Source organism: Convolutriloba macropyga, chromosome 15, assembly GCF_964194025.1.
Source record: "Convolutriloba macropyga chromosome 15, txConMacr16.3, whole genome shotgun sequence".
Lineage (NCBI taxonomy): Eukaryota > Metazoa > Xenacoelomorpha > Acoela > Convolutidae > Convolutriloba > Convolutriloba macropyga.
In genome coordinates, this window is record NC_134482.1 from 4,330,888 (window position 1) to 4,358,556 (window position 27,669).

Sequence of the window (27,669 nt, forward strand, 5' to 3'; positions counted from 1 at the left end):
ACTTTATAACGAAACGATCGCAGAATTCGAAACACTAAAACAAGAAATACAAACAAACAGGTGTGTTGTTATAAACAAACTAAACACAGTTTTTCTAGTAGTCTGCAAAAAAGAAGCTATTGAACTAATAGATGATAAGATAAAAGAATAACAATTAAAATGATACCAATCATCGTTATTGTTGTTTATCAATAAATCTTAAAAAATAATATTGATAGTGCGACACCGCTAAGTGTCAGTTGCTACAGCAAATAACTGTCACTTTACAGTGGAGCTTTAAACCACATTCCATCATACTAAAAGCAACTTGGAAACCACCACACAAAGCAAACAGTTTATCACCACAGTTAACAAGTTTCAGAAACTGATTTTCAACAAGTTTCAACAATTGATTTTTCAAACGCACTAGTAGCAACTTATTTAATATTATCTAAAATAACATTCTTTCGTACTATATTTCTTGTACCGTGCATAGTAGTTATACATATTTAGCTATAGTAACAATAAACGAAGTAATTAGAAATCGTAGAGTTGTATATGCAAGCCCACCAGTGCAATAGCTCAATGAATGAAATTCACTCTGATATTTTTCATATATGCAAAACTAATATTGATGTTGTAGAACTTGAAATATTTAAATTCATTAAAATCGCAATCATTATTTATTTCTTTATACGTATGTGTTTAGGATTAATAGAATATTTTGTAAACCCATAAAAATTGATCCTAACCCAGATATAGAAGAATCCATTTACTATACACTACATTCCCAAAAATTCTACCTACAAATTGGATTACCTGAAGAATCACCACTACACGGAAACGTTGTAATTTTTCAATTAAACCTAAGACTTGAAAACAACGAAATTTTGATATCAAACTTAGGAGCACAAACACATCAACCAGAACAAGAATTGACACCACTGATAATTATAGCACCACCATTCATCCAAGTACCACCACAAGGACCTGGTTCAGGAGCATAAAAGATAATTCGCAAACATTGCGTCACCAAATAACAAAAGCAGTAACAATAACCCTGAAAGACCACACCACAACGAAGTAACAGATCTTACTAATATTCCAACCTCACCAAAAATTGACGAAACCCCTGCAAACGAAAACCCATATACGGTACGGCGAGACCGCCCGGAGAGAAGAGATCTCCTAAGAGCACGGCATAGATCCTCACTTTCATTTGCCACACAAGACTCGACACTAGTTTTATACGGTTCCACAGACATAGACTCTAACATAATCAGACCTATAGAAGCAGGACAGTCAGAACCACCAAGTAGAACAGGAACACCACCATTAAACAATTTTAATATTAGTTCACCCAGTGATCACTCCAGTGTTAACACTATCCCAACACCAACATCATCTGAACTAAGAGCAAATCCTTTCTTACCACCTACATTTCAACAAAGACAAGACTTCAATTTTGTCCAAGAACATTTTCGTGAACAACCAATACAATCACCACATAGCTCACTTTGGTCAGCAACATCACCACAATCAGCAAGTACTAGTACAACACCACAAAGATCAAACCAATTTTCATCATCTAACACATCAATAAGCGTACCACGAGTAGAACTATCAAATTCCTTACAACCACTAAGAAACACAGCATTATCACCATCTTCATTTATACCAGAAATACGATTACCATCAAGCCACCCGGGTAGAACAAGATCAACACCAGTACTAAACCCTAAGCCCCCTACTCGCAGTAGGATTAATGAACACACTTATCTTTTTGCATTAGACCACAAAACTTGGAACCCACCACCACCGTTATACGGACCTACTAATCTTGGAGATACACCTACAAATTGGTCGAGAAATAGATTAATAAAAACATTAAATATAACAACACGACAACGCAGCAAAGCACTTAACGTCCTTCGGTCATTTAACCTTCGACATTTTGAACAGTTGACTATTATATTATCATACACAGATGATGGGTGTATGAGAACAGTATACGTCATACTAATACACTTCATTAACAAAAAGGGACGTCATACATCTCATTAGTAAAATACGGACGTTATCTAACAAATGTCATAGACATCATTAGTAAAGAAACGGACGTTACCAGACATCATTAGTACATCTCATTAGTAACACTAACAATAACTAGAACCCAACAAGGACCCCATTAACGGGAAGGAACTAACAAATTGACAACATCCACAAGGAGATAAAAGGATGTTAAAACAGTTTACAGAGACTTACTGTCTCTTTGCAGACGCAATTAGTAACAAGTAAATGTCATTCCAATTAACAACTTAAAACAAAACAGCACGGACGAGATGGTGATTAACATGACAGATCTCACCAAGATCATTAGTAGTTCAAATACACATTTCAATTACGTCAAAACCTTTTCAACAATAACATTCGTACCAAACAACCAATAAACATTTAACAGTTGCAAAAATTGCAACAACCTATCCAATTATAAGTAACATCACATAACTTGTTTACTAGAATTTTGCACCAATTTACTTGGTATAAGTTGGTGTCATTAGCCATACTATTGATCAAAAACCTACTCCAAAACAAAAGATAACAGTGGTATAGGCACCAACATCAGACTAGTTAACATACATACCATGATGGAAGTACGTCAACCAACCATCAGATACACTAATTACATACCAATACACCAATTACAAAGACAAAAAAGGAATCTCGAGAACAAAAGTTAAAGAAATGTCAGAGGAAACTTTGATTCAGAAACTGGTAACCTAACAATCTAATTAGACCCAGAAATTATTAAAATTGACAACTTAAAAACCAAAAAACGAAAAACGGAAGATGTGTAAATGTCAGAAACATTGTAGAGAGCAACAAACAGGAGAGTAAAAAAAACAACTCCAATTTTGTCTCGTACAAGTCACAACCACTAAATAATTTGAAAAATTTTGTGAAAATTTCAGCTAAGCTGAAAAACAAAATAAAACTCACAAAATTCAGTCTAATTTCAAATCTTTGTTCAGAATTCTCATTTCAACATCTTTTGTAATTCTCAACAAAATTTCTTTTTCATCTCCATTCCTCTTGTAAGTTTCATATCAGAATCATCCCCCAAATACGATTCTCAAATATAGTAATTTCATTTGCAACAATTCATTTGTAAACTTGAAAAGTTTTTAAAATTTCCAAAACAGTGAAACAACTAGTGAAATTGATAACTGATTTCATTTTCTCTTCCGAAACACAATCTTATCAACAACATTTCGTCACAAAACAATTCAACAGTACCAGGTAAACTGAATTACTTTAACTTCTTTTCTGAAAGGTTAATTCACCACTATAGTCATCACTGTGATGATAAACCACCAATGCTAACTGTATCAGAGTTTATGAAATCATTAAACAAAAACCAACTTTTCATAAAAATACAAGTCCAAGGAGATAATTTTGTTCAACACAATTTTCCTTTTGGTAGTCATATACACTTTGATAACGACAGTGTCAGCGTATCAACCACAGATTGTTTATTTATTATTGAAGGCAAAACTGAAACCGGACAAGAAGTAAAACCTTTTTGGGGAGAAAAACACTTTGAACTACTAAAATATATAACACTTTATAACGAAACCATCGCAGAATTCGAAACACTAAAACAAGAAATACAAACAAACAGGTGTGTTGATATAAACAAACTAAACACAGTTTTTCTAGTAGTCTGCAAAAAAGAAGCTATTGAACTAGAAGATGATAAATTAAAAGAATAACAATTAAAATGATACCAATCATCGTTATTGTTGTTTATCAATAAATCTTAAAAAATAATATTGATAGTGCGACACCGCTAAGTGTCAGTTGCTACAGCAAATAACTGTCACTTTACAGTGGAGCTTTAAACCACATTCCATCATACTAAAAGCAACTTGGAAACCACCACACAAAGCAAACAGTTTATCACCACAGTTAACAAGTTTCAGAAACTGATTTTCAACAAGTTTCAACAATTGATTTTTCAAACGCACTAGTAGCAACTTATTTAATATTATCTAAAATAACACTCTTTCGTACTATATTTCTTGTACCGTGCATAGTAGTTATACATATTTAGCTATAGTAACAATAAACGAAGTAATTAGAAATCGTAGAGTTGTATATGCAAGCCCATCAGTGCAATAGCTCAATGAATGAAATTCACTCTGATATTTTTCATATATGCAAAACTAATATTGATATTGTAGAACTTGAAATATTTAAATTCATTAAAATCGCAATCATTATTTATTTCTTTCTACGTATGTGTTTGGGATTAATAGAATATTTTGTAAACCCATAAAAATTGATCCTAACCCAGATATAGAAGAATCCATTTACTATACATTACATTCCCAAAAAATCTAGCTACAAATTGAATTTCCTGAAGAATCACCACTACACGGAAACGTTGTAATTTTTCAATTAAACCTAAGACTTGAAAACAACGAAATTTTGATATCAAACTTAGGAGCACAAACACATCAACCAGAACAAGAATTGACACCACTGATAATTATAGCACCACCATTCATCCAAGTACCACCACAAGGACCTGGTTCAGGAGCATAAAAGATAATTCGCAAACATTGCGTCACCAAATAACAAAAGCAGTAACAATAACCCTGAAAGACCACACCACAACGAAGTAACAGATCTTACTAATATTCCAACCTCACCAAAAATTGACGAAACCCCTGCAAACGAAAACCCATATACGGTACGGCGAGACCGCCCGGAGAGAAGAGATCTCCTAAGAGCACGGCATAGATCCTCACTTTCATTTGCCACACAAGACTCGACACTAGTTTTATACGGTTCCACAGACATAGACTCTAACATAATCAGACCTATAGAAGCAGGACAGTCAGAACCACCAAGTAGAACAGGAAAACCACCATTAAACAATTTTAATATTAGTTCACCCAGTGATCACTCCAGTGTTAACACTATCCCAACACCAACATCATCTGAACTAAGAGCAAATCCTTTCTTACCACCTACATTTCAACAAAGACAAGACTTCAATTTTGTCCAAGAACATTTTCGTGAACAACCAATACAATCACCACATAGCTCACTTTGGTCAGCAACATCACCACAATCAGCAAGTACTAGTACAACACCACAAAGATCAAACCAATTTTCATCATCTAACACATCAATAAGCGTACCACGAGTAGAACTATCAAATTCCTTACAACCACTAAGAAACACAGCATTATCACCATCTTCATTTATACCAGAAATACGATTACCATCAAGCCACCCGGGTAGAACAAGATCAACACCAGTACTAAACCCTAAGCCCCCTACTCGCAGTAGGATTAATGAACACTTTTATCTTTTTGCATTAGACCACAAAACTTGGAACCCACCACCACCGTTATACGGACCTACTAATCTTGGAGATACACCTACAAATTGGTCGAGAAATAGATTAATAAAAACATTAAAAATAACAACACGACAACGCAGCAAAGCACTTAACGTCCTAGCAACATCATCTCTGGAACTAAAATTTAACACAACAATTAAATACGACACTATATTTAACCATGCATTTCATGCAACAACACCTTCTATCGTAACAACTACGACACCAGCACCATTCATCTGCATTGAGTTTATCTATAAGTTTGATAGATATACTAAACAAACACTAGGTTTTGCAACTTTCTACAATCCCCACACAGGTCTTTCGTATAGGTGTCGCTTCAACTAAAAGCAATAATATTAATATTACAACTAATAACATTATATATTCATATGAAAATAGAAACAAAGATACAATTAGAACATAGATTACAAAACAAAGTCAGACAACAAATCAAGAATCGTATCAACGAAAGAATGGAAAAACACATTAACAATTTTCAAAATGAAAATAAAACAAGGACAAACACATCAAACACAGAAGAACAAAACAAATTCAGCAAACTTATGGATCATGTGTTTAACAATAATACAAATTTTAAATACTCAAAACAATACTTTACTCATGATACGAACATAAAAGAAATCGAAGATTTTAAAAACAGGTCAGACTACGAAGCAATGTGGGAAATAGCTATCAATAAATGGACAAGAAACTGGAACTTCTATAGAGAACACTTAACATAGCATATTAGAAAAATTTAAATTGAACAATAAAAGACAAAAACGTCAAACAAAAGTAGACTATGTCGCATTAACAGGGCAAAATAAAAAGGCTTCAGCAACCGGACCACAAGACATCTTTATCGAGCACTACGACTGTGATGCAGAAGAAATAACAAATGTAAAGTACAACGAATTAAACAAAATAAGCACATGTAAATTTAAACCACTTGACTTAGACATGACAAAAACAGAAGTACAACTGTAAACAGAAGAAAGCGCAAGCAGTAGAAATAAAAGCATACGCAGTTGCAGGAACAATCAAGGAACGCGTAGAATGGTGTTCACAACACACTGATTACATTTGAGCAAACCGACCCAGTTATTATGTCTCAGACGCACGAAGAACAAAAATATTAGCCGCAGATGAAGTTCGTAACGAACTTGCTGAAATTAACTTCCTTAAAAACACAAGATACAAACCATAACATCTCAATCAATTACACCGCTAATCCACCACTTCAGAAAAAACTTGAAGACCTACAAGGCAGAATACAATTTGACTATGATGCTCCTATGGTACCACCGTACGGACGAATACTTTTTGACTATACAAACCCAATGTGGATACCTTTTGAAATTAAAAACGCACAATCAAACTGCATGAAAGGACCACGAAAACAAAACAGAATAGATATACTAGATTGGACTTTAGAAATACAAGAAGTTTCATTAATACTAAATCTTGATACAGAAGAAATATCATATATGGGAACAAAACTACCATGCGACCTCCGCAAGGGAGAGTGTCTACCGGCACCTTTCACAAAAGCAACAATAGTTTGGGAACCACAAACACATTGTCAATTGTTTGAACTAATCAGATTTGATGCATACATGGTAAAATACCAGGACAGATACTGGGTTGAAAAAAAAATGCAGATTGGACAGCAGTACAAAAACCAGATATAACACTAAGTAAAACTAAATAAAACAGATAAAATCGCAACAAGATTCGAAGTATACCCACTAGTAGAACGTGAATGTGGATCACCACAACCATTACACAAAACAGAATACGAGGATACTTATATAATCTATGAATATGGTTTCGATATGCATACAGGACAAAAAGTAACAAGAAAGAAAGATAAATTCGAGGACTAAAAATTTTAAAAAATTAAACCAAAAAAAATAATATCAGAAACAACACGTTATGAAGATGAAGATAACAAACAATATTACTATGGTTTTGTTAACGAAAACACACATCTAAATATGAAATAGGACTTATACATGAGTAACATATATTCACAAATCAGTCTACAAGCAATAGAATTTTATCCACAAATATGCGAACAAACTCGAAATATTCGACAATTAACACTAACAAAAGTACAAAAGAACAAACCTCTACTATGATACATCCTTAACGGAGACAGATCAATATTTGTAAAACAAGAAGGAGTCAACGTAATGAAAATGTACAAATGTGCAAAGAAATCATCACCTTTATATGTACCACAAACACGTGAATGTTACGACAAAATACCAATCTTATACAAGAATAGAGTACAATACGTACACCAAATAACAAGCCAAAAAAAACTTATGGCAAAGAAAGTACCATGCTCACATAGTAACTTTGATCAATTAATCTCAATAGACACTGAAGGAACAGCAAGATACCGAGTAACACCATATCCAGTAAAAGTTGAAACAATATTAAACACAATATCACCTGAAGAAATAGTACTTGATAACATGTTTACTAAAGCTAGTTTAATAGAAAGTGGAATATACAGCAGAGATCAACTAATTCAGGAAAGGAAAAGAGATTTACTTCGCGAATACATGAGAGATCGTGAAAAACCGTTGCTAGAAGCACGATCAGCAAACGCACAAAAACTCTTAGAACTTGAACAATTAGGCTCATTACAAACATATAAAAACTATGAACAATCACTAAAATGGTTACGAGACCTCAACATTAATGGATATAACTTCCAAATAGACCAACCCAGTGTCAATTGGAAAGAAATTTTTGACGGTGCATGGCTAAAAGACCAAATATTATCAATCTTTGGTTGGCCATGGTACATCTTAGAAAAAATGGCGATCATATATGCAATCATAAGCGTGATACTATTCATTACAAACCTTGTTATAAAGTTCTACAACGCTTTCGCAATACACAAAGCTATTGGCAAACAAGCAAGCATAACAAAGATACTACTAACAGGAATATTTGGAATATTTTCTCAAACACTATCACAACTTGTAGCTCAAATACAAGAAGAAGACCTTGATAACAATAGCGATGACAATAGTTCACATTATGGGAACTTGAACAATAAACAACGAAAACATGAACGTAACTTCCGCAGACATTCAGCAAAAATAACAAAAACTCATAATGACAATGACATACCCACAGAAATTTATGTCGATGCAAATTATAAACATTATAATACCACAATTCGTAGAACAGAAAAAGGATTACAACTACGAACACTAGATTCAACAACAAAGAAACAAAAACCACCATTACCAGAAAGGAAATACAAACCAGAATCGTTTCGAATAGAACCGTTTAAAATAGAACCATTGGAAACAATAAAAGAAAGCAAAATACAAACGCTACAACCACAACTTATCACTCCACCTCCGGCATACCAATGCCTAGGGAACAATGTGACATCTAATAATAACAATCATACAGCACCTACCCCAAGTGCCCCAATAATAGAACAACAAACTATACCGTTTAATAATCACCCATACGAAACACCCATACCTATACCTATACACCAGTCAACACCATATGAAATTCCGCAACCTTCATCAATAACAGCCAATAAACAACATCTAATACCTACTTCAAAACTTCTCGATAGACAGAATCATCCACCTATCGATTTTGACTAATTAAAACTAACGGCTAACAAAATGCATAACCGCAGCCACAGCTTAGATATACTAAAAAATGATGATCAGCCACATATGAATGAAGTCACATACTTTGACACTCATTCGGCTGATACATACGAAGTCTAGAATCCGATTCGTATTAGGGAACAACTAACAAAATTATCAATACCCCCTTACTCTAATTTTATTTTCACTCAATCCATTTTCAAACCCCCCTCACCATTACAACCACCCCCCTCCCCACCGGATAGTAACCCCCCCCAACCACTCTAACCTTGTTTTTACTCAATCTCTTTTCAACCCCACCCCCATCATTTTATCATAATTTATATTCAATCCGCTTCGTAGAACTTCCTAAAAATTAACTACATATTGATGTAACGATTTGTAAAACACTTTTTTATAGTTAATACGTTTTGCATTAATAGTACATCCTACTCTACTACATGCAGCATGAAAGTAAATATTTTGCAATAACTATACATGTACATATAACAAACTGCATGAATACTTCTTGTCAAAACGACAAGAACATAATAACTTGTAACAATATAACCACTAACAAGTGAGTGAGTAACAATCAAAACTAAAACAGTCCATGTATCAACTGTAACAATCAAGCGGTAACAAAAAACTTTTCTAACAGTAACAAATACCGTAATACTCTATGTTTTAATAAAGAGTAACTATTTTGGAGTTTTAGCAAATGGCTTCCAGTATGGACTATGAATCACCATACAAAGCAGATTCACCTTTCAGCTATGAAGTTGAGGAAGGAGAACTGAGCTCAGCATCAGGACGATCCAGTCCTGGTACCATCAGGGATAACGCCTCCGACTGTAGTACACAAACAGACGATCAAATGGGTACTACAAACGAAACAGTAACAACTATGAGAGTGGAACTGGATAGCACAACGGAGCAGAACAAACAAACTCCACAAGAGATAGCACGTAAAATTAAGAACAAATTTAACCAGTCAAAACAAATTGACGATAGAGAAACTTTACAATCGTTTAATAATAATAGATCACATAGTACTAACGAACAGGGAACAAGCACTAACATACATAGTTACCATAAAAACAGACCTGTTAATATTAACCAAATTCGTTCACCGACCGAATCATATGTATCACCTCTACTTCCTAATTATCCTCCACCCGTACGACCGCCTCCACCTGATGATTACATAAGGGAAAATACCCAACAACGATTATTTTCTCGAACAGCAAATAACAGATCAAATGATCTCCGCTTTCCTTATGCAGTAACACCTCGCAGCAATAACAGAAAGTCTTTCTTTCACCAATCTACAAATGAACAAACGCCTACGGCAACAGTCATGGAAACTGTATGGTTCCAAGACAAGGACCCTAGAACACTAAATAGCCCTCACAGTAGTACCTACAATCCTCTGTTATCATACAGAAATTGGGCAAATATGCCTTTTGACTCTCGCGAACATAACTTTATCATGTCACCATTGCACAACCTGAAAGATAGAGTTTCTGAGTACTTTCCGCCTCTCCAACCTGAAAACACGAACACTGTCAAACGCAGTACCAAAAACATGGGGCGAGATAAGTTTCACCAGACAAGATATCCAATACTAAAAAAATTTTAAAGCCTAACTGAAAGATTTTTGTATGACTACGATTACGAATTTAAGGTGCCCGTAACGTGTACCTTCGGTTTACTCGTAGCAAAAGCTTCTCAAGATTTGTCAGCGTACAGTGTATTCGAACACCAAATTTTCCAACTAAGTTTTAACTTCTTGCACCCGACACCAAAGGATGTACAGAACAACAACTACAGAGTACACGAAACTAAACTTGTTCATAAGTTAATTTACTACACATTTTTACGGGACAAAAACCATAACACTACAAAAAGTTATATACATATCAATGGCCAACTAACATCCCCATATTTTCTCAATTATGGATACAGGCTTAAATGGGATTAAACCCATGGGACCCTACAAAACTTCGATCCGATAAAAAACTACTATATTCTCCAACCAAAAGACGCACCGGAACGGCCTCTCATGGTACCGCTCGAAGCGTTAGAACCATGCGAGGAGTATCACACATACCACCTCGAGGGAAGTGTAACAAACAGAGCATTTATTAACAGAATCCAATTCAACAATGAAAGAAAAACAACAGAAATCGAGAAAGAGATACGGAATACGGTTAACGCATCCATTACGGATATACCGATAAGTGAAATAATAGACTTACTTGCTCATTTCCTGTCGATAGACGAACACTTCGTCAAGGAATATAAACATTATAAGGAACGAACAAACTATCCAAAACAGACAGAGAAATTGTAACAATGATTCTGCAATAACAAGTAACAATCTCTAGTTGTATAACAAATTTGATAAATAACCATGAAACCATCTCTGCATATATGTCCTCCTTTCAATGTCCTCCTCAACCTTAGATGTTACATTTCTTTATTGTAACAAATTGGTTATAGAATCTAACCCTCGATATATTTTCAATAGTTGAACAAACCTTTGTAAAACTCTTCATGTTTTTGTAAACGTATTCTGATTCTAATGTACAATTTGTACCAGTATCATTAATGTCTGAATAACTAATTATAGTTATCAAAAAATTATCACGGAACAATTAATGTCTAACAAATTTTGGAACAACTTCTAAATTTTTTTTATTATTATTTATTTTCCTACAACCCCTCACCTTATTTCTAGACATATGACCTGTACATGTATCTATGCAAAGACTTTCCATAGTTAGTAATATGCAATTTTGTAAATAAGGAAAATTCCAAAAATTAACTGATATTTGTATTTAGACAGATTACATAGGAACAAACACGGGAAAAATGAACACTCAACAGTGTAAAGATAAAACAGTATTTACGAATAACATACAATGAGTCATAAACAGACATGTTAAGTTTGCACATAACGTGTATTACATTATTATACTACTAGATTAGAACATGAACCGTAACATGACATTTTAATAGACATTAACATTATTTATATTAAGTAAAATTTACTGTTTACAAGATATTAGTAATAAGAGTATGTTTGAAATTAACATTGTCAACTAATCTCTGATTAGAACATACCAAATTTTTAACAAACTGCAACAATAGATAGAACAAATCAATTTCGAATTCGAAAATTTCACATGTTAAAATAACATGCAAATATGAAGCAATGCTTGCGAAAATGGAACAAATTCATTTAACCAAATATTCATGTAAACACGTGACCAGATATACATGACACTCTACTTAAGTTTAGTAACAGCTAACAAGATAGACATTGCTTGGTAGCAACTAACATAAAACACATCAAGACTTCCGAAAAAGTGATATTTGGATTATTTGGAAGGTTGAATATGCGTAGTTCCCACTGAAACTCTTAAACAAAAAGCGCGCGGACAGAGATTTTAACTTAATTTACCGATTGATGAAATAATAGTTGATTGAAATAAGGCAATTGGACATTTTTGGGCATACCCATTACAAACCCATAAGCGAGATCTGTACAACCTTTACAAAATATATATAGAACAGGGAAAGGCGGCAAATTAACAAATTTACAGATACGAAAAATGCTTTACCAGTAACAACTAACAAATACACAAAACGTAGCAGTATGAAAAAACAATTCGTGAGAATTGATTGCATCAGAATAACTCGTGATTTCGAGGAGAACTTTGAATACTAATACATGTTCATCTTCAATAACAAAATTTAATTTGATTCAACATGGCCAAACAATCACTTGTCACTAAACACTTCTCTTTGTTGTCAACAAACTTTTCGTTGACAAACTACCCAACTACCCTCGGTTTCTCCATCGGATTCCATATAACAAATAACATAATATGCTTAACACTTAACATATAAATTCCATTTTTGTTTCCAACCGGAAGGGATACTAAGTATAACAGAACACTAACAATACCTAACATAGGTTATAATAGGGAAAAATTACTGAAAATTTAACAGCTAACAAAAACAAATCAAACCAATTCAGGTAAGTCAGGTAAGTCGCTGGACATCAGTATCGCCTCCAGACATCAACACCGGGCCTAACCAAAAAGATCTTTACCCACTGGACGTGGTAATGGAATAGATACTTTTGTGGTTGTTGATGTTCACTCCTTGCTCTCTGGGCAACCTATGTCTAGGAATCGACTTGCTGACAAACCGCTACAAAGCAACACATTCAAAAAGAAAGAAAATACTCCAGAGAGACTAAAGAGAAATTGACTTATTATATTATTGAGAAGACTTTCAAAAAACTTTAAACCCCGGAAAGATGGAGTCAAGTATGACTTCCAGCAAAGACTATTTGAAAGACTTTATTATTTAAATAAATAAAGACTGAAAATACTCTTCCCTGATTGGTTAAAATGGGAATAATACCTTTACTTTAGATGTCTATCTGTTTTCCCTCTTCTCAGAAGAGAAGGCTGTTTAGTCAGTACCAGTTACCTACCTGATATAATAATAAAGTATATTTCTCTCTCTCTACTCCGCTCTTGTTTTGTATTGAGATATACGTTAGACTTTAGCATTGGGGCCCAAGCACTGTCTACTGAAGCTCAGATAGAAGAGTAACAGACTAGAGATCTAGAGCTTTAGTTAGTCAGGTAAGCCTTAAGAGTAGATATTATTCTTGAGACAGCCATATCACTGTTCAAGGAGTGTCTTAATAAAGGTAAGCTCAGAACACGTCTTAAATGACCATATAAACCAGTTGCACTAGCATAAACTTGGGTCATCATCGGAATGATTTAGAAAGTAGCGCGAGAAATTTATTTGCATTTTGAAAAAACAAAAAAAGCAGTTTATCAGTTTTTCGATGTAACCTGGGTAGAAAATTTGTCAGACCCCGCCTGGGATGAGAGGGAGTTATTGGTTTGTAAACAATCAAGGATGGTAGGAACCCCCAATGGTCTTCTATTGCGGGTATAATTTTCAGGCCAATCAGACCACCCACCCTCCAGTTTTTAACACCGGAAATAGTGTGATTTAAAGGATATATGACTGTTTGAGTCGGAATTATTTGGGTTAATCAGTTGTAATATCATGCACATATGAATTAAGAATTTTGCATGATCTTGGGAAGGTTTTGGTTTGTAAAATGGGCTTTTTGAGAACATTGATAATTATCATAGGAGGGTAGTTAGCACCTAACTAGAAAAAGTATTTCTTCGAAAAGTTGAAGTCGGATTGAGCTGAAACTTGGGGGATGGACTAATTTGGGTACGAGACTCCGGTTTCAATGTCAGATTTGAGCCCACACAAACGTGCGCGGAACTAGCGCACGCCGTGCAGCGGAAAGTAAATTTTGTAATGCTCATTGGGTATTTTTAGTAGCCCTATGATTTTTGGAAGTCTAGTGCAACTTTTTAAGGGCTTTTGATTGATGATATTTTGGACCCCAGATTCCGACCGCACGCCGGTGCTGAGGGATGATGACCCGAAAGCCTAAAACGAGAAATTGGCCTTTTTGAGCTGCCGAATGGCTTTTTAACGGTATTAACATAATAACCTGATACAGTTAGTGACAAAAAAAACCCACCCTGGTCCATTTTCACGAACTAGGAGTTTTCGGTTTTCGGCACTCACAACTCCTTTATAAATATTCAAATTGAAAACGACTTGCAACGTCTGATCCGTAGGTCAAGAAACTAGGCAGGCAGGTTGTTGGCACCCTATATTTAATAGAAATTTTTATCCGAAGACATTTTGACCACTAATTCGCGAGTTATAAAGCTTTCATTTTCGAGGCAATCCGGGAGGTAGATTAAAGAGTGTGCGGTCCTTGCTCGTGTTCTACTGGGAGTTTATCGCTGAAGTTTTGCGGGTAGGTGCAACTATGGGAGGACATTCCATGACTATAATTAGTTTTAACAACTTGACCCCGAATCTTGGATGATTGACCGCCTTATTGATCCCCAGATGTTAAATTGTGGACTTTTAGGAATATTAGACTTATAGGCAGTTTTTAAAGGGAGAAGTGCATGAAATGTTGTGAAAATTTACAATAACAGTTGGTCTTAGTTTTAGGGTTCAGTTCAGCTATTTATTCAACACATGATTTTTGACAAAGATTGATTGCAGCCAGGTAATTTGATAGCGGAAATGGAGGAATAAGAACTTTACTGAGCAACGTCCAATGTTTACTAAGCAAACACTGATTGACATGTCAATTGCATATACGAGATAGAGCGCAGTGGATTTGTTTACATAAAAGTCCAAAGTTTGTGTACTTAAGATAAGGAAAAAGTTGAACAGTGGTTGCTAGCAGTTGACCCATTTCTTTCATATTGTTTAGTATTTTATCACTGCCTTTGAAATCTTAAAACAAAAAGTTTATTGTTTAAAAGTAGTGATGACGAAGTGCATAACCTCTTTTTACAACATGAACAGGCGTTTTCTCATGACAAAAGATGTCGTGAGACATCACAGTCCTCCTTATGAAGGATATTAAACGGTATAATACTGCTGAAATTATAAAAAAAATTTATGTATCTATGCTGTTCTTATTTTGCGTGCTACGCTACTCTATCAGTAGAAATTTTTCTTATTTCTGCTTCTACAAGCGCAAATTACAGCACCAAATTAAACGTCAGCTTTCATAACCTGTTGTTATTTATAATTGTTTCTGCACATGCTTCAGTTGGGTTCATGATGATCAACAGCCTAGGAGGGAGGACTCTAGCTGGAAATTGAGCAGAAAATGGAGAGAAGGATTGCATCGCGATTTCCGGAGATCGCAAAAGCGTTGCAGGAGAACCAATCGTTAAACCGGAAACCGAGATGGAGTCGTTTGGAAGCATCAAAACTGCAGTTATGGCAGAATTACAGGGGAAATGGCAGCTACAGTGGAAGAAGAGGTGGACAGTCATTCAAGCATCAGAGGAAGAAGCATTTCATGTACAGGTGCACGAGTGTATGATGAGAAGGACGTTGACAACTAAGTTATTTAAGCCTTTTTGTACCCAAGTTTGGCCTACAATGTTTCATTTTGGTTTATTAGAACAAGTTGATCAAGCAGTATAGCCGTAGGATTTTTTTCAAAAAAATGATGTAGGGAAATGCGTAGTTTTGTTAGATCTATTTTTAGATCCGTTTCTTTTATTTTAGTGGTTTTGGGGTTCCGGGGAGAATGTGTGTCAGAGGCGTTAGGATTGAAGTGCGATTTCGAATTTGCAGAATAATGGGCACCCAAAACCTGATACACTCAACGCTTTAACTTATTTTCATCATTGGACTCCGAAAAATTGTGGGGATGTTCCCTATTGATTGTCCATGTATAGTAGGGATGCGCGGCTAGTTACAGTTTTTGTACTTGAGTTATTAGCACCGAAAGAAGTGTTATTCGAAAGTATTTGATATTTTAGGTAAAAATTTGAGAATTTATGAATAATATAACGGCATAAACCAGTCGTACTAGCATGCACTTATGCAGTAAGGTATGGGGTGAGCATGGGAATGATTTAGAAAAATGTAGGAGAAATTTATTTGCATTTTAAAAAAGCAGTTTATCAGTTTTTTGAAATAACCTGGGTACAGAATTTGCCCGACCCCGCCTTGGATGGGAGGGAGTTATTGGTTTGTAAACAATCAATGATGGTAGGAACCCACAATGGTCTTCTATTGCGTGTATCATTTTCAGGCCAATCAGACCACCCACCCTCAAGTTATTAACACCGGAAAAAGTGTGATTTGAATGTTTTATGCATTTTACTGTGATATATATGACTGTTTGAGTCGGAATTAATTGGGTTAATCAGTTGTAATGTCATGCACATATGAATTAAGATTTTTGCATGATCTTGGGAAGGTTTTAGTTTATAAAATGGGCTTTTTGAGAATATTGGTAATTATCATAGGAAGGTAGTTAGCACCTAACTTGAAAAAGTATTTTTTCGAAAAGTTGAAGTCGGATTGAACTGAAACTTGGGGGATGGACTAATTTGGGTACCAGGACTCCTGTTTCAATGTCAGATTTGAGCCCACACCAACGTGCGCGGAACTAGCGCACGCAGTGCAGCGAAAAGTAAATTTTGTAATGCTCATTGGGTATTGTTAGTAGCCCTATGATTTTTGGAGGTTTAGTGCAACTTTTTAAGGGCTTTCGATTGAAGATATTTTGGACCCCAGATTCCGACCGCACCCTGGTGCTGAGGAATGATGACCCGAAGCCCGAAAACGAGAAATTGGCTTTTTTGAGCTGCCGAATCACTTATAAATGGTATTAACATAATAACCTGATACAGTTAGTGACAAAAAATACCCACCCTGGTCCATTTGGCGAACTCGGAGTTTTCGGTTTTCGGCACTCACAACTCCTTTATAAATATTCAAATTGAAAATGACTTGCAACGGCTGATCCGTTGGTCAGGAAACTAGGCAGGTAGGTTGTTGGCACCCTTTATTTAATAGAAATTTTTATTTTTTTTCACCGAAGATATTTTCACCACTATTTCGCGAGCTATTAAGCTTGCATTTTCGAGGCCATCCGGGAGGTAGATTAAAAGAGTGTGCGGTCCTTGCTCGTGTTCTACTGGGAGTTTAGCGAGTTTATCGATGAAGTTTTGCGGGTAGATGCAACTATGGGAGGACACTCCATGACTATAGTTAGTTTTAACAACTTGACCCCGAATCTTGGATGATTGATCGCCTTAATGACCCCTAGAGGTCAAATTGTGGACTTTTAGGAATATTAGCCTTTTAGGCAGTTTTTAAATGGAAAAGTGCATGAAATGTTGTGAAAGTTCACAATAACAGTTGCTCTTAGTTTTAGGGTTCAGTTCAGCTATTTATTCAACACATGATTTTTGACAGAGATTGAATGCAGCCAGTTAATTTGATAGCGGAAATGGAGGAATAATTACTTTACTGAGCAACGTCCAATGTTTACTAAGCAAACACTGATCGACATGTCAATTGCATATACGAGATAGAGCGCATTGGATTTGTTTACATAAAAGTCCTAAGTTTGTGTACTTAAGATAAGGAAAAAGTTGAACAGTGGTTGCTAGCAGTTGACCCATTTCTTTCATATTGTTTAGTATTTTTATCACTGCCTTTGAAATCTTAAAACAAAAAGTTTATTGTTTAAAAGTAGTGATGACAAAGTGCATGACCTCTTTTTACAACATGAACAGACATTTTCTCATGACGAAAGATGTCGTGAGACATCACAGTCCTCCTTTTGAAGGATATTAAATGATATACTACTGCTAAAACTATAAAAACAACTTATGTATCAATGCTGTTCTTATTTTGCGTGCTATGCTACTCTATCAGTAGACATTTTTCTTATTTCTGCTTCTACAAGAGCAAATACAGCACCAATTCAAACGTCAGCTGTTGTTATTTATAATTGTTTCTGCACATGCTTCAGTTGGGTTCATGATGATCAACAGCCTAGGAGGGAGGACTCTAGCGGGAAATTGAGCAGAAAGTGGAGAGAAGGATTGCATCGCGATTTCCGGAGATCGCAAAAGTGTTGCAGGAAACCCAATCGTTGAACTGGAAACAGAGGTTGAGTCGTTTGGAGGCATCAAGACTGCAGTTATTTTAGAATTACAGGGGAAATGGCAGCTACAGTGAAAGAAGAGGTTGTCATTCATTCAAGCATCAGAGGAAGAAGCATTTCATGTACAGGTGCACGAGTGTATGATGAGAAGGACGTTGACAACTAAGTTATTTAAGCCTTTTTGTACCCAAGTTTGGCCTACATTGTTCTATTTTGGTTTATTAGGACAAGTTGATCAAGCAGTATAGCCGTAGGATTTTTTTCAAAAAAATGATGTAGGGAAATGCGTAGTTTTGTTAGATCTATTTTTAGATCTGTTTCTTTTATTTTAGTGGTTTTGAGGTTCCGCGGGAGAATGTATGTCAGAGGCCTTAGGATTGATAAAAAATCAAGATCGATGAATTAGGTAGATGAATTATAAGAAAACCAGAGAGCGAACATTTGAAGTGAACTACATTTTTTGAACGAAATTGGAATTTCAATTTGAAGTAACTAAAAGTGCGAGTGCGAATTTGCAGAATAATGGGCACCCAAAACCTGATACACACAACGCTTTAACTTATTTTCATCATTGGACTCCTAAAAATTGTTGGGTTGTTCCCTAATGATTGTCCATGTATAGTAGGGATGCGCGGCTAGTTACAGTTTTCTTACTTGAGTTATTAGCACCGAAAGAAGTGATATTCGAAAATATTTGATATTTTAGGTAAAAATTTGACAATTTATGAATAATATAACGGCATAAACTAGTCGTACTAGCATGTACTCGTGCAGTAAGGTACTGGGTGAGCATGGGAATGATTTAGAAAATTGTGGGAGAAATATATTTGCATTTTAAAAAAGCAGTTTATCAGTTTTTTGAAACAACCTGGGTACAGAATTTGTCCGACCCCACCTGGGATGGGAGAGAGTTATTGGTTTGTAAACAATCAATGATGGTAGGAACCCCCAATGGTCTCCTATTGCGGGTATAATTTTCATGCCAATCAGACCGCCCACCCTCCAGTTATTAACACCGGAAATAGTGTGATTTGAAGGTCTTTAGGTTTTTAGGCATTTTACTGTGATATATGACTGTTTGAGTCAGAAATAATTGGGTTAATCAGTTGTAATGTCATGCATATATGAATTAAGAATTTTGCATGATCTTGGGAAGGTTTTAGTTTGTAAAATGGGCTTTTTGAGAATAATGGTAATTATAATAGGAAAGTAGTTAGGACCTAACTTGAAAAAGTGTTTTTTTCGAAAAGTTGAAGTCGGATTGAACTGAAACTTGGGGGATGGAATAATTTGGGTACGAGGACGCCGGTTTCAATGTCAGATTTGAGCCCACACCAACGTGCGCGGAACTAGCGCACGCCTTGCAGCGGAAAGTAAGTTTTGTAATGGTCATTGGGTATTGTTAGTAGCCCTATGATTTTTGGAGGTTTCGTGCAACATTTTAAGGGCTTTCGATTGATGATATTTTGGACCCCAGATTCCGACCGCACGCCGGTGCTGAGGGATGATGATCCGAAAGCCGAAAACGGGAAATTGGCCTTTTTGAGCTGCCGAATGACTTTTAAATGTTATTAACATAATAACTTGATACAGTTAGTGACAAAAAAACCCTACCTGGTCCATTTTGACGAACTCGGAGTTTTCGGTTTTCGGCACTCACAACTCCTCTATAAATATTCAAATTGAAAACGACTTGCAACGGCTGATCCGTTGGTCAAGAAACTAGGCAGGCAGGTTGTTGGCACCCCATATTTAATAGAAATTTTTATCCGAAGACCTTTTGACCACTAACTCGCGAGTTATTAAGCTTGCATTTTCGAGGCCATCCGGGAGGTAGATTAAAAGAGTGTGCGGTCCTTGCTCGTGTTCTACTGGGAGTTTATCGATGAAAATTTGCGAGTAGGTGCAACTATGGGAGGACACTCCATGACTATAATTAGTGTTAACAACTTGACCCCGAATCTTGGATGATTGACCGCTTTATTGACCCCTAGAGGTCAAATTGTGGACTTTTAGGAATATTAGACTTTTAGGCAGTTTTTAAATGGAGAAGTGCTTGAAATGTTGTGAAAGTTCACAATAACAGTTGCTCTTAGTTTAAGGGTTCAGTTCAGCTATTTATTCAACACATGATTTTTGACAGAGATTGATTGCAGCCAGGTAATTTGATAGCGGAAATGGAGGAATAAGAACTTTACTGAGCAACGTCCAATGTTTACTAAGCAAACACTGATTGACATGTCAATTGCATATACGAGATAGAGCGCAGTGGATTTGTTTACATAAAAGTCCTAAGTTTGTGTACTTAAGATAAGGAAAAAGTTGAACAGTGGTTGCTAGCAGTTGACCCATTTCTTTCATATTGTTTAGTATTTTTATCACTGCCTTTGAAATCTTAAAACAAAAATTTTATTGTTTAAAAGTAGTGATGACGAATTGCATAACCTCTTTTTACAACATGAAGAGGCGTTTTCTCATGACGAAGATGTCGTGAGACATCACAGTCCTCCTTTTGAAGGATATTAAACGGTATACTACTGCTTAAATTATAAAAACAATTTATGTATCAATGCTGTTCTTATTTTGCGTGCTATTCTACTCTATCAGAAGACATTTTTCTTATTTCTGTTTCTACAAGCGCAAATTACAGCACCAATTTAAACGCAAAATTTCACAATCTGTTGTTATTTGTAATTGTTTCTGTTCATGCTTCCCTGCCTAAGTAAAGGAATGGAGAAAATTTCTAATTCAAAGGAAATAGAAAAAATTTTCAGAACAAAAATGTTAATGAATTGTTGAAGTTCTTCTGCCATAGACTGTTATGTTTGTACACCAGTAGCTTTCCATACCTCCGATGTTGACAAAATGTGGATTGTCTTAAGGGCAAATTGGTTTTGCTTTGCTCCCTTTCACGCTCTTTCGTTTTTGTTTCGCTCGTCTTGCGCTCACTTGTTTGCCGTTATATCGCTTTATTGCTCGTCCATTTTTGTTCCGCTCGTTTTGCGTTCTATTTTGGTTTATTAGGACAAGTTGATCAAGCAGTATAGCCGTAGGATTTTTTTCAAAAAAATGATGTAGGGAAATGCGTAGTTTTGTTAGATCTATTTTTAGATCTGTTTCTTTTATTTTAGTGGTTTTGGGGTTCCGGGGGAGAATGTATGTCAGAGGCGTTAGGATTGATAAAAAATCAAGATCGATGAATTAGGTAGATGAATTATAAGAAAACCAGAGAGCGAACATTTGGAGTGAACTACATTTTTTGAACGAAATTGGAATTTCAATTTGAAGTAACTAAAAGTGCGAGTGCGAATTTGCAGAATAATGGCCATCCAAAACCTGATACACTCAACGCTTTAATTTATTTTCATCATTGGACTCCTAAAAATTGTGGGGATGTTCCCTAATGATTGTCCATGTATAGTAGGGATGCGCGGCTAGTTACAGTTTTTTTACTTGAGTTATTAGCACCGAAAGAAGTGATATTCGAAAGTACTTGATATTTTAGGTAAAAATTTGAAAATTTATGAATAATATAACGGCATAAACCAGTCGTACTAGCATGTACTTGTGCAGTAAGGTACTGGGTGAGCATGGGAATGATTTAGAAAATTGTGGGAGAAATATATTTGCATTTTAAAAAAGCAGTTTATCAGTTTTTTGAAACAACCTGGGTACAGAATTTGTCCGACCCCACCTGGGATGGGAGAGAGTTATTGGTTTGTAAACAATCAATGATGGTAGGAACCCCCAATTGTCTTCTATTGCGGGTATAATTTTCATGCCAATCAGACCGCCCACCCTCCAGTTATTAACACCGGAAATAGTGTGATTTGAAGGTCTTTAGGTTTTTAGGCATTTTACTGTGATATATGACTGTTTGAGTCAGAAATAATTGGGTTAATCAGTTGTAATGTCATGCATATATGAATTAAGAATTTTTCATGATCTTGGGATGGTTTTAGTTTGTAAAATGGGCTTTTTGAGAATAATGGTAATTATAATAGGAAGGTAGTTAGGACCTAACTTGAAAAAGTGTTTTTTCGAAAAGTTGAAGTCGGATTGAACTGAAACTTGGGGGATGGAATAATTTGGGTACGAGGACTCCGATTTCAATGTCAGATTTGAGCCCACACCAACGTGCGCGGAACTAGCGCACGCCGTGCAGCGGAAAGTAAATTTTATAATGGTCATTGGGTTTTGTTAGTAGCCCTATGATTTTTGGAGGTTTGGTGCAACTTTTTAAGGGCTTTCGATTGATGATATTTTGGACCCCAGATTCCGACCGCACGCCGGTGCTGAGGGATGATGATCCGAAAGCCGAAAACGAGAAAGTGGCTTTTTTGAGCTGCCGAATGACTTTTAAATGGTATTAACATAATAACCTCATACAGTTAGTGACAAAAAAACCCACCCTGGTCCATTTTTGACGAACTCGGAGTTTTCGGTTTTCGGCACTCACAACTCCTGTATAAATATTCAAATTGAAAACGACTTGCAACGGCTGATCCGTAGGTCAAGAAACTAGGCAGGCAGGTTGTTGGCACCCTATATTTAATAGAAATTTTTATCCGAAGACATTTTGACCACTAATTCGCGAGTTATAAAGCTTTCATTTTCGAGGCAATCCGGGAGGTAGATTAAAGAGTGTGCGGTCCTTGCTCGTGTTCTACTGGGAGTTTATCGATGAAAATTTGCGAGTAGGTGCAACTATGGGAGGACACTCCACGACTATAATTAGTGTTAACAACTTGACCCCGAATCTTGGATGATTGACTGGTTTATTGACCCCTAGAGGTCAAATTGTGGACTTTTAGGAATATTAGACTTTTAGGCAGTTTTTAAATGGAGAAGTGCATGAAATGTTGTGAAAGTTCACAATAACAGTTGCTCTTAGTTTTAGGGTTCAGTTCAGCTATTTATTCAACACATGATTTTTGACAGAGATTGATTGCAGCCAGGTAATTTGATAGCGGAAATGGAGGAATAAGAACTTTACTGAGCAACGTCCAATGTTTACTAAGCAAACACTGATTGACATGTCAATTGCATATACGAGATAGAGCGCAGTGGATTTGTTTACATAAAAGTCCTAAGTTTGTGTACTTAAGATAAGGAAAAAGTTGAACAGTGGTTGCTAGCAGTTGACCCATTTCTTTCATATTGTTTAGTATTTTTATCACTGCCTTTGAAATCTTAAAACAAAAAGTTTATTGTTTAAAAGTAGTGATGACGAATTGCATAACCTCTTTTTACAACATGAACAGGCGTTTTCTCATGACGAAGATGTCGTGAGACATCACAGTCCTCCTTTTTTTGAAGGATATTAAACGGTATACTACTGCTTAAATTATAAAAACAATTTATGTATCAATGCTGTTCTTATTTTGCGTGCTATTCTACTCTATCAGAAGACATTTTTCTTATTTCTGTTTCTACAAGCGCAAATTACAGCACCAATTTAAACGCAAGCTTTCAAAATCTGTTGTTATTTATAATTGTTTCTGTTCATGCTTCCCTGCCTAAGTAAAGGCATGGAGAAAATATCTAATTCAAAGGAAATAGAAAAAATTTTCAGAACAAAAATGTTAATGAATTGTTGAAGTTCTTCTGCCATAGACTGTTATGTTTGTACACCAGTAGCTTTCCATACCTCCGATGTTGACAAAAATGTGGATTGTCTTAAGGGCAAATTGGTTTTGCTTTGCTCCCTTTCACGCTCTTTCGTTTTTGTTTCGCTCGTCTTGCGCTCACTTGTTTGCCGTTATATCGCTTTATTGCTCGTCCATTTTTGTTCCGCTCGTTTTGCGCTCGCTTGATTTTTGCATGCTTGCTTTTTGCTCGCTCCTTTTTCTAGTGTTCTGTGCAAACCCCACGGCGCTCTTTCACCTTCCATATGCATTTAGATGTTCGTTTTTATGTTTTGCAGAGCGATAACGTCAGCCCTACTCTGTGACCCCTTAGAACATCAGTCTTAGCTTTTTATGGTCGTTGTTCGTTTCTTTGGTGGCCAGGTTAGGTGCGCTCCTTATAGAGTCCAATAAAGCACCAGCTCCAGTCGATTAGGAAGCTAAAAAGGCTCATGCAAAAGCTAAGACAACTTTAGTGCAGCAAAATTTCGCATCCAATTTCTGGTGGCCCCCTTTCTCCAGCATATGAATCGAAAAGCTTGCAAGACACTAGCTAGCTTTTCTATTCATCTTGCAAACTTTTAGATCGTGCAAATAATCTTGCAAGATGAATCAAAAAGCTTGAAAGGTTCTTGCAAGTGAACCGAAAAAATTGCAAGAATCTTGCTATCAACTTGGTACCTGTATTCATTTATCACGATTGCTTCCAAGATGCTTACAAGTTTTTCAGTTCATCGATCACTAGGGTGTAATTTGAGGCCTGATTAGAGCCATCTTGAGTTGAGGACCTCAGCCAGTGTATCATTTGGTTTTTGTTTAAAAATGTTTGTGTTTATTGCTTTTCAGAACCCCTGCCAGTGGAAAATTTGGTTTGTGTTGAGTTTTACGAAGATGTGTTGAAACTTGAGTGGAGTGCCCCTCGTACTGGAAGTGTCATTGGGTTCCATGTCACTCTGGAACATCCGGATGGAAGCAACACATCACATCCAGTGTCAGATATGTTTTAACTCTAATCCAATCATTTGTTCCCTACTATATGTATGCATGTTTGTACACCTATGCTCCAACAACTCTCAAATTGAGGTCCAGACCCGAATTGATTTATGATCACACCCAGAACAATCGGGTACGGCGACGCAACAAACAAGACGACAGCTTTTTGTCGTGTCCAAACAAAATCCCCCCCCCCCCCCCCACCACCACAAAATAGTCCCAAAAAAATTTTTGAAATTGTTGAAAATCTCATGGGCAAATATTTAACTAGCGTAATTCGTTCTCCCTTGATGCTAAAAGATATCAAACAAACACTATAACCATAAATGCTTAGAATAGAAACGCATTAAACGAATGTGTTTTTGGTTGCTCAGCGAACACATTTCACTAAGAAAAAAAATTTTTTTTACTGGATTTCCAAGTTCTTAATTATTTTTTTTCAGGTTAAACCTTCATTGATTTTCAAGAAGTGTTTGAGGACTTTAAACGCATTTATCTTCACCAAGAAAGTACCTGGAACGCATTTGAGCTCAATTGATTTAATTGAATAATGTTTAGATAGTCCAATTAATCATTTATTAGATGAGATTCTGTAAACAAATTATTGATAATCGGTACAAGCTTCTGACTTTCCTGTTTTTACTTGAACTGAATTAAGATAAAACAATCAAATTGACACGAAAACTGTTTAGGAAACATTTCCGGTAATGGATAAAAACAATGCTACTAGATCATTTTTTTATCAACAACATTTAAAATGCTTCAAAAGGTAAAGCTTGTTTTTCAGATATTTTCTGTTTGCTTCCGGTGTCAGTTTCGCTTCTGTATCAACCCCCAGTATCAACTTTGTTTGTATTTCCAATAAGAATTAATTTTTTATAGTTTTTTCTTGTTAAATGAAGCATATATTTATCTAGAAATCTATGATTGTTTGACTCAAGAATTGATATTGAATTTGGGTCTGCATCAAATGAAACATTGATGGTTTCCGCGCTTATTTCTTTCATTGGTTGTTTTAGAAAGGATCTGATTGGCTTTACTGAGACTGAACTTACTCCTGGATCAACCTACAAGTTCTATGTGTCTTCGTATTCTGATCAACAAGGCCTCGTCAGATCGGAACCTGTCCTTTTGGTTCAGGGCACAAGTAAGCGTATCTGTCTTGTTTTGATTTTGATTTTGGGAACGCGTCCGTGTGTTCAGTTTTCCTTCGACACAGTCAATAAAGATCTACACTTTTATCTCTGATGTCGTTGGTTTGTTCGGTTGTCAAACGGAGGAACTTTCCCCTAATTTCGTAGTTCAAAACGTAGGAAATTGTGATTACGATCGATTTTCTAAGTAGGAAACCGTCTGCATGATCTCGGTTTCAAACGAGAAGATTTCATATAACAAGGAGGCCAAGTACCTATTACACTTTTAGAATAGTTTTCTTGTGAAAATTTAATTTTTTTTCTAAGTATACTGAACCTTGCAAGATCACTTCCTGAGTCTAGTTTGGTTGTTGATCTTTCAAGTTCTTACAAGAATAATTTCGAGTCTCGGCAATGTTAGTAGGAATTAATACGATTCTTACAAGATAACTTTTTCTCAATTCCCTGCAGTATCTACTCTGTTGGTGTTTAGTTCCAAAGGAGCCTTCAAAAGTCGAGGCCTCAGCTCTAGTCGGTTCAGACGGTCGATCGTTCACAATCTCAGCTGTACCCCCCATAGAAGGAGCATACAAATTTTTCCAAATTGTCCAAATTCAGGATAATTCAGCGTTTAACTTTATCCAGACGGCTAACGATTCTAGCCAGGTATCAAAAGTCTTTCAGAACAGTAGTTTGTTCAATTTTCCAATGGTTTTCCCTATAAATTCAACCGACACGACTATACACATGGCCAAGTTCGGAACTGTTTATTCGATCAAAGTGGGCTCTGTGAGTGACTTCGGGTTGCCTAGTCTATCATCGCCCAATACATATATCTTCACAGGTGAGTCGGATTTACAAGTTTCATCTACTAACTTTCAGTACAGAAAAGAGACCAGAAATGGCGAATTTTTTATCGTTGATTCAACCTTATTCTAGGGGTTGACCTATAAAGAGACTGTGGTCGGCCGATATTATAGTATGAAGATATCGGTGGGGGGGGGGGCAAAGCGCTACAAATGACGTCAATTGGGCCTGTTTTTTGACAAGATTTAGAGTGGAAAAATGAAGCCAATTTTGGCGCAACTTTCATTTGGCTTTTAGCAACTTCATTTATATCGCCTCCGATTGGCTTCAGTTGGTTAAAAACACTGCACGAGAGAACAAGTTATATCACGCAACACTTGAAACGAATTTTTACTCGTATTGGTTTGATTAAGCAATCAATTCCAGACTAAGTACTTTGAAAATTGGTTGATAAAATTACATTTTTCGGTTTTTCTCCCATTATCGTGAAATTTTCAGTTCAATGTTA

At 35.9% G+C, this 27,669-nt stretch overlaps 1 protein-coding gene across 1 annotated transcript in view; it reads left to right on the top strand.

Moving 5' to 3' along the window:
- LOC142354560 (uncharacterized) overlaps positions 1-27,669 on the top strand; it is a 63,727-nt gene that overhangs the window by 18,936 nt on the left and 17,122 nt on the right. The window contains exons 2-4 of the mRNA XM_075406882.1: positions 25,075-25,219; positions 26,241-26,368; positions 26,848-27,198. Coding sequence (XP_075262997.1) covers positions 25,075-25,219; positions 26,241-26,368; positions 26,848-27,198 — 624 coding nt within the window. The remainder of the gene's footprint in view (positions 1-25,074; positions 25,220-26,240; positions 26,369-26,847; positions 27,199-27,669) is intronic.